At 42.7% G+C, this 9308-nt stretch overlaps 1 protein-coding gene across 6 annotated transcripts in view; it reads right to left on the bottom strand.

The window, feature by feature from the left end:
* Positions 1–4346: 4346 nt before the first annotated feature.
* The window catches only part of NSMF (NMDA receptor synaptonuclear signaling and neuronal migration factor), an 87923-nt gene continuing 82961 nt past the window's right edge, over positions 4347–9308 (bottom strand). For 5 of the 6 annotated variants that reach the window (XM_032797490.2, XM_032797512.2, XM_075060454.1 and 2 more), the window contains one exon: positions 4347–7469. In XM_032797490.2, coding sequence (XP_032653381.1) covers positions 7372–7469 — 98 coding nt within the window. In that variant the 3' untranslated portion in view covers positions 4347–7371. Of the gene's footprint in view, positions 7665–9308 lie in introns of all 6 variants that reach the window. The other variant, XM_075060452.1, reaches the window with a different exon arrangement.

Raw genomic sequence — 9308 nt, 5'->3', positions numbered from 1 at the left:
CTTCTGTTCAATTGTATGTGAATCCCAACTCCAGCAATGTGTTCTTCCCCGGAGCCAGAGGCCCGAACGGTTTAAAGCCAATTGCCAAAGGGCCCGCAATGCAATAACACCAAACTTTTCTCCCCCTAGGGAGAGCACTGGGTACATCAGTAGAACTACACAGATTGATTTGCACAGCCGTAGGCAAAAGGTTACATTCAAAAGCCGAAAAAACATGTATATCACATGGGGAGTGGGAACAGTGGACGAGAGACAGGCACATTATTGCTATATAAACTCCAGAAGGAACTGGGGGGTCTCGGGCTCACAGTTGGACACAATAACAAAACTCTCCAGCAGCTGCAAAAGTTTTCATGTTACAGAAACCCAGACACAGCCCCCATTGAAGTTGATGGAGAGACTTCCAATTAGTTTAGTGAGAGTTGGACAGGGCCCCAGCTGCAGAGGGACCAGCCAAATACTGGGACCAGTTAAAGACACCACCACTTTGCAACGCAGAACATAAGGAAGAAAGGCTAGAGTGCTAACAGAATGGTAACATCACTTACCAAAGGTAAGAGACCCATAGATGTTTTACCAATCTTTTTCCTTTCATCGGGCAATTTTAAATATATTTTAAAAGCAATGTAATAGCAATCATTACTTTTTAACTCTGATATTTACTAAATATTTAAGGAAAAAGCCATTTAATTTCCCTTCACATGGGTCCTTAGAATTTAAAATCCATTATTTTCACCTCTAAATTCACTATTTCACAAATCCTCTCCCATGTATCATATGTCTGAATCAAAACTTCCAGTTGACTCTCCCCAGCACTGGTAAGAGATTGCACTCTAGTTTTTATACCCAGGGCCCTGACTCCGATCTCACACTACTTAACATCACTGGTTTCACAGCAGGTTTACAGTGATGTAACGGAGATCAAAATCAGGCTTGCCATCTCTAAGTCTCACATGTATGCATTAAACTCCCAGGAGCGAGACAAAGCTATCAGCAGTCAGAGCGACCCATAGCTGTGGGTGCACTGGTTTCTGATTGCTGTTGGCTTGCACTTCCTCATCCAACAGAACAGCTGGAGGAAAATTCATATTAGACAATGGTGTCTCATTCAGACCCCCAAATCTACAGCTGTAGGCCCCTGGCCGCCTGTCTCCCAGCAGGCGACTCCCTGGTTTAATGCTTCGAGGCTGCAACAAAGCTAGGCTTCAGCAGATTTTTGCTGCATCAGTCCAGGCCTCCCATAACAAGTCCAGCCAGCAGGGTCTGAATGAAGGACATTCTGATTCTGATCATGACCGCTCCTAGAGTTAAACAATTATTTTAAGAAGCAAGGCAGGGACAAAATGAATAGACTATTTCTAGGATCGCATGAGCATGTGCTACTCTAATTTAGTGCCAATCTATATTTGTTTTCAGTGATCTTTGTCTCCCGTAATTTTCGTTTAACTGATAGGAAACTGATTCAAAACAGACCCCAGCTAACAGTAGGCCAGAGTGTGCTCCCATTTATATCAGTGCAACTCATCTGAACTCATGTGTGTCAGGGGAGGATTTTGGAGAGGATTTAGAGAGGATTTTACCCAGCATCCTCAAAATACACTGATTTGTGATCTGGAAAGGGAAGAGACTTCCTTGAAAATCTCTGATGCATGGTTCTGGCAACTCCTGCCAATGCCATTCCTGTTATAGTGATCTAGAAGGGTTCATTATTGTGCAACAAGCCACCTTGTATTGGACCCCCAAATAGTGAATTCCAAAGAAATGTTCAGGCCCAAGACGGGCCTTGCTGTGGTGGTGCATGGTTAGTTAGGCTGAGTTAAGAAGAGGAGTTTGTGGCAGTGTCTTCGGGTTTCCCTTCTCTGGAGACACATTATCATTCTGTGACTGGACAGTTATGGTGGAGAGGTCAAGGAGGCACTAAGAGAACTCTTGCAATCTGCTGCATGGAACGCAGCAGATGGGAACAAATGGGAACATGCATCACACACACAAAGGGAGAGTGGCAGCCTGTCTACAAAAACACGTGTATACTGTACACATCATCTCTTTCAAGAAGCATCACAGCAGGCAGAACTGGGTTCAGACAAGCCTCAAACAAGCAGGAGGGGAGGCCCAGGCTGACCCGAGCCAGAAGAATTTATTCATTCCTGGAGTCTCACCCAGGGAAGCAGAAGCCCTTGGAGACAAAGCCGGGCTGAGTACAGACTGCAGGGGGTGTGGCTCAAACTACTCAGGAGGCTCCTGGATAGGGTGAGGGAGAGGCAGAGTGTGGTGGGCTCTCCTGTTCATGCACAGTGGAACCCTCATGTGGCAGCAGGGCGGTTGGTTGGTTTCCCACACACAAGCTGTAATGACAGATGGCCTGCCTACCAAACCACCCCACCCCGTTAGTGGGGGCTGGTAGCTGCAGTGGGAGTGGGGTGGAATTCTATGGAAACCCGTATCTTGGGCTTTGTCTATACTCCAGACCTTACAGTGGCACAGCTTTCCCACATAGCCACTCTGTGCTGGTGGGAGAGAGCTCTCCTGCCAGCATATCACTGTACACACCGGCACTTTGCTGGTGAAACTTATGTCGGACAGGGTTGGTTTTTTCACACCTATGACTGACAAAAGATTTCCGAGCAAAAGTGTTAGTGTAGACAAAGCCTTAGTTTCCTATTGGAAGCAGCTTCTGCAAGACTCCTCCCTACTTTTCCATCTAGGGCCCAACAAACTTCTCTCTGCTCCTGCTCAGTCAGAGCAGTGGAGGAGGGGGAGATGACAATCCCATTAGAAAGCTGTACTGAACATTTACATGGGAGCTGATAACTGTTGCATACACTCAAACTCACCAGAGTGGAGAGATGTTTCTCAATAAACTGTGTCTACCATAAGTCTCCCCAGTTTACCATGTGTCTACCATGTGATCTTTGTTACAATTTCCATCCACTGCCCTAGCTCAGGTGTATTTCCACTGTGCTAGCATCAGAACAAGGGCCAGAATAACCCAGATGCTGGCATTTTACTACTGTTTCATCCAGCCCCTAATCACAGCTGGTCTAAACAAAACAGGTGTTAAAAGACCTGTGGTTGGGTCTATAGTAGCGCACTCCTTTTAGTGGAGCTGACCTGCTGTAGCATAATGGTGAGAAATCTTAACAAAAAGCTCACTGCAGACAAGGCTCTTAAGGACTGAAAGCCAAATAAAACGTAGCTAAGCAATTAGGGACTTTTGCCTCATTCCACTATCAACTCTGTCCACATATCTATTCAAGTGACACCATCATAGGACCTAATCACATCAGCCACAGCATCAGGGGCTCATTCACCTGCACATCTACCAATGTGATATATGCCATCATGATGCCAGCCCCTCTGACATGTACATTGGCCAAACCGGACAGTCTCTAAATCGACAAATCTGACATCAGGAATCATAACGCTCAAAAACCAGTAGGAGAACACTTCAACCTCTCTGGCTACTCAGTAACAGACTTAAAGGGGACAAGTTTGCAACACAAAAGCTTCAAAACCAGACTCCAACGAGAAACTGCTGAACTTGAATTAATATGCAAACTAGATACTATCAATTTAGGCTTAAAGAGAGACTGGGAATGCCTGAGCCATTACACACATTGAATTTATTTCCTCATGTTAAGTATCCTCACACCTTCTTGTCAAACTGTCTTAAATGGGCCATCCTGATTATCACTACAAAAGTTTTTTTTTCCTGCTGACAATAGCTCATCTTAATTAATTAGCCTCTTAGCGTCGGTATGGCAACTCTCACCTTTTCATGTTCTGTATATCTATATCTATATCTATATCTATCTATCTCCTCATTATATGTTCCATTCTATGCATCCGATGAAGTGGGCTGTAGCCCATGAAAGCTTATGCTCAAATAAATTTATTAGTCTCTAAGGTGCCACAAGTACTCCTGTTCTTTTTGCAGATACAGACTAACACAGCTGCTACTCTGAAACCACTGTAAACAGAGTTGCACTATATTTATTAGAAGTGGGCTCCACCAAAAGTTTCAAATAGCAATTATAAATAAAAGTACTGTTAGAAAGTGGACTAATTTGGGGAACAGATTGCATGGCTTAATACAGCTTTATAGCTTAAAAAAAAAGTAAACTGAAAAGAACCATTTTATAGGTGCAGTGACACACTCTAGGATGTGAGCATCAGTCAGTAAACATACTTCTGGTATCTCATCGTGCCGCAATGCGTACACAACAGAGCATGACAGTACAAGGCCTATGCACTACTCAAAACCCATTCCATAGAGCTTAGGTGGGCGTGAAGTGGTGCGTAGAACTGAAGCTGGTCCTCTGCATAGGGTGGATTTCACCGTGTGTGCATATGATATACTGACTGACGAATGCAGGCCCCATTGTGTGCAACTGCTGACATGTTGGTTCCAATGGAAGATGTCACATTCTATGTGTTTTCCTCTAAAGCCTCAATAGCTACCAAGTTTTTCTTCATCCTATACCCTACTGACTCCTTCCTGTTTCCTCAGGCATTCTAAAGATCAGGCAGCTAGAAGTGGATGAAAATACAATTTCTTCCTTTCAAAACTAACTTGCAAAGTGATATTAGCACAAAAGGTTTTAAATAGTTGATAGGCAGGAGGTATAAAATCCCCATAATGTCCTCCCAATTATAGCTTTTAGAACATTTTTTCATCCCTTTAGTCAAATGATCACTGCAAATACAAGAATCTGCTCATGTCATAATAATATAAAACTACATGGGATGGATCTTTGGAAAAGAGAGAAATGCATTCATTATTTTCAATATACTACACTATACAGTCAATTGGACCAGTAAAACAGTCTGAAACAGTCATTCAAACTCACATCTCCACATAGGATAGGTTATGCAACTGTACAGTCTACTTTTCCACTGCAACTCTAGTTCTAGAAGTGCTCAGTCATAATAGATATACAATAGTTATACAGATAAATTACCAAAGTGTATATATTAAAGGCCCTTTCGGAGTCACATAGTATTTTCACAATGCTACATTTATGCTATCACATTCACTGAAGTGGGGCTTTACTTGAGATGAGAGAGCATTTTATCATTCTTTACTTAACATTGGAAGCAACAACCCAAATCATGAAAGCAACCTGGAAAGTGACAGAATCAAATATGGATGCGTTTTTGCGTCAACATCTTAATGATGTCACTGTCATTTCATTTCTAGGCTGTAGTAGAATATCCAACTCACACCTCCTCCTGACACAGCAGAGAGGTGATCACATGCCAGATGCTAGTTCAGTGACATATAGCTTTAAAAACATTTGCTGTGACATTTTCTTCCAAAGGCACCGTAGTGATGCCAAGAATCCTTTTAGTCTGAAAATCTGAGCATAAATCAGCTAGAAAAAGAATTGCGCCCCCAATGCCCAGCAGCTGCAGAGCATCCTGATGGCCGCCTGGAGAAGCAGAACAATGTGCTCACCTTTCTCAAGCTGGGGCCATGTCATTCGCAAGCAGATATTGATGAACTATTTGCTTGCATGGTGATTTCTAATGATCGGAAACTGTCTCTCCCTCTCCCCCACTACTAACTGTACGTGGATTATTTCATAAAGATTTGACATAAAAGGTCATTAATGTACATGGGTCAGCAGTTTTAGCCAGTGCCCTGCTCCCTAGTATTACAACAACACACGGGCAGGAAAGAGAAAGGGGATTTTCCACAGATCAGAATTAACTTTTTTTTTTTAAAACAATTCAAAAGAAGGTTTATATATATATATTTCTGCACTGCACAGCCAGGTACTTTTACAAATGAACACATCAGGAGCACAGCTAACCCTCCATGGTTATTCTGCTGTATATTTTACCTCTCTGAAAGAGAAAAGGTATAATTGCCCCAAATGGCCAGGGTGACCTGTGCAGACTGCAGTAATATTTAGCCCCTAGACATTCAGGATACTAGAAGACTAAAAAAAAGTCAAGATATTCCACAGTATATCCTTAAAGATATTCAGCACAAATCCAGATTAAAAAACCATAGCTGCTCACAAATGAGAGCTATATAAGCTGTCTGTCTCAGACAAAGAGGATTTGGCAGGGAAAGCTGAGAACTACAAACGGCTCAATAGATTGCTGGAAAAAACTGTGGTTTGTAAGTCAACTGGCAACTAGATGAATGTGGGAAAGATTCAAAATGCTACTAACCAATGCTACATACTTCAAGAAGTATTTCATTCTATTAATTCAAACCCCTAAACCTCCTTGGAGGATTTCTCATTCTCAAATAATCTTCTGTTCCATCCTGCAGTCTGCAAGAAGAGCTCACCTTTCTAAAATGTAGCAATATACTGAGTGAACAATTAACATGGCTATTAATTTCTACTTCATTATTCTATCTTAATGAAACTGACCAAGATTCCACTCAGTCATGTACTGTATTTCTAACCTAAACTTTCAGCAGAACTAAAACCATACAGTTTTGCAAGAAGCAAAGATAAAGTAAGAAAGCTGTGTCTAACTGGAGGGGCAATATACATGCATAAGAACACATACAATTAGTGTAACACAGCTACTCTGAAATTAAAAATAAAACCAAAACCAAATAGGACTGATCTATGCAGCAGACATGCAGGGTCTGCTAAGTAACATTAAAATCATATTGCTGGTGATTAAATATGTCTACAGAAGATATATTACGATTTCGAATATATTTTCAAGCAGACTAAAAAATACCTCATCTATTGATTATTGATGTGTTATTTGTAACTAATTAAATATTGGGAGGGTTTTCCCCTCTGTGTATAAAAATTGCACTTATTTTCTATTAAACCAAAATATGTTAAACTTTAATTCTCTATTTCAATGTGTATTGACATTAGGTTGCTGAACTTTGCCGGTCAAAGCTTGCAGGATTAAGTATGGCATTCCTTGCCTTCCAACATCCCAAGCACAGCAGTGTTTGCTGCTAGGGAGCGCCCATCAGTACAATGTCCTTCTTGCTCTGGACTTCAAGTCACTGCTTTACTATAGTGCATGGATTGTTTGTTTTATTTTTTTATAAGAAAACCTGAGCTTTAAATGTCTTTAAAAGGACCTGGAATTGATTCTGGCCCATCATGACCTGAAACAGCTCAGTCCTGCAAGGAAATTTCCCATTTGACACAGCTCCCTCTGAGAGGCAAGGACTCTGCAGGCGGTGTCTGCGGAGTCAGACCACTCCCCTTCAAGTCTCTGTCTTTACCCAAAAGCCTTTTGACATGACAGCTCTTCCTTCTATCCCTTCAGCACTGCTGCCTCCTGCAGGGCTCCCTGTGCCAATGAAAAAAATCTCTGCCACAAGCATGACTTGTGAGACACTGGTGATCACTCTCCTCATGCAATAGCTTCTCCAGCTCATAAAATGTCATCATAGTCCAACAGTTTGGAATGCTGGCGAGTCTTCCAGAGGCGATAAAGACGGAAGTCAAAGTAAGCTTCAATCATTTGCTTCCCTAGGATGAGAACCAAAACAAAGCACAGAGGTTACCCCAGAGATACATTAGACAGAGCAGAAACCAAGCAGCCTGCTGCAGCCAAAAAGATCGATTCTCCCTGTTTCATGGATGCCCACAGGAAGGTCTGTCTGTGAGTCTCATGTAGGGACACTGCGGACAGCTGTCACTCACTCTGGGCATCACTTGCCCCATCTGAAAGTAACCATAAAAGGTGTTGCCTTGACAACCCCTGAAATGGGTGATCATATTATTCATACTCAACATTGGAGAGCCCAGGCAACAGCAAGGCGGGCTCCCCTAATAGCCTGCCAGTGTGTGCTCACCTGCACCCAGAAGGTGAGATACAGCTCTGTCTCCATGTCCCATTCTGTTCTTGGCCTCTCTGCACAGACTGCCAGCAAAGGTGACAATCAGTGGCTGCTGAGAATCACAGTACAACTCTCTCCAGCTCTGGGAGACACTAGCTAGAATGACAGCAGGGAACATGCCACTGGCCTACTGGGAAGTTATGGACCAAAAGAAGGCACAGTCAGACCTGTCAGACAGTAACAGAGGCCCCTCTCCTTCATGCTTATGAGATCTCCGATCTCCATGGCTGCAGTGAGTTTGGTAAGGCAAAAAGATCACTTTAGCTACCCAGATCTGTCTTTTGCCAAAGTGAAAAGTTCAGCAGAACACTGGCGAAAACGTGGACTTGGGTGGTTTCGCTACTGGTGTGAATCCTTTTTGCACCTGCTTGACTGAAGTATTTCACTAGGACAGTCACTTTACAGAAATCCTGCAAATGGAGGTGGCCAGTGTAGCTTCACAAAACCCAACCCCCCAAAAAGCATAAGAAAAACAAACAATTCTAGATTCTAAAAAGCAAAACAGAGGGAGGGACTTTTATCTTTCACAGCTGCTTAAGGTCAGTTTGAGATGTCTGCATGACAGGTAGCCAGGGATTAAAGTGGTTACATTATGTGTCCTAGATTTATTGAGATGAAAAAATTGCAATGCAGTCTCAAGCCTCGCTCTCCTGCAGAGCCAAGAACCGCTCTGCTGGGCACCACCTACAAGATTTATTGTTTGCAGAAAGCACAATCTTTTCTGTTGAATTGATACAATTAACTCTCTGCCCAAGGCCATGCACCACTGCATGGTTTTGTTGTGGATCTTAGGTATGCTCTTTGAAAATGCAAGGCCTCTCCAGGCAAAATGCTGCGGATCCTCAACTCAAGTCAGTGGGAGCTGAGGATGATCTTGTTAAGGTCAAATGGGGTGAGGTGCTCAGCTTCTTGCAGATTGTAAGCTCTTTGAGGGAGGGACTGTCTTTTTGTTCTGTATTTGTACACTGCCTAGATTCCTCTGTGCTGCAGTAATACAAATAAATAGATCTAAAATATGTGGACACAGTACCACATGATAAATTATTAGTTACATTAGAGAAGATGGGGATCAGTACAAAAATTGTAAGGTGGACACAGAACTGGCTAACGGGGAGAAGGCAACGGTATGCTGAAAGATGAAGTATCGGACTGGAGGGAGGTTACTAGTAGAGTTCCTCAAGGATCAGTCTTTGGACCAATCTTATTCAATATTTTTATTAATGACCATGGCACAAAAAGAGTAGGAGTGTGCTAATAAAATTTGCTGAAGGTTGGGAAGCGTCAATACTGAGGAGGATCAGATTTTTATACGGAAGATCTGGATAACCTTGAAGACTGGAGTGGCAAAAATGGGATGAAATTCAATAGCACACATTGCAGGATCATGCGCTTAGGGTCTAATAAGAATTTCTGCTACAGGAGGAGGAGAGAGAGCTGGGTGTTGGGTCAATCACAAGACTACTATGAG

The sequence above is a fragment of the Chelonoidis abingdonii genome, chromosome 24, assembly GCF_003597395.2.
Source record: "Chelonoidis abingdonii isolate Lonesome George chromosome 24, CheloAbing_2.0, whole genome shotgun sequence".
NCBI lineage: Eukaryota > Metazoa > Chordata > Testudines > Testudinidae > Chelonoidis > Chelonoidis abingdonii.
The sequence above is the reverse complement of the archived record's forward strand: the minus strand, read 5'-3'. Positions and strand labels throughout refer to the sequence as shown.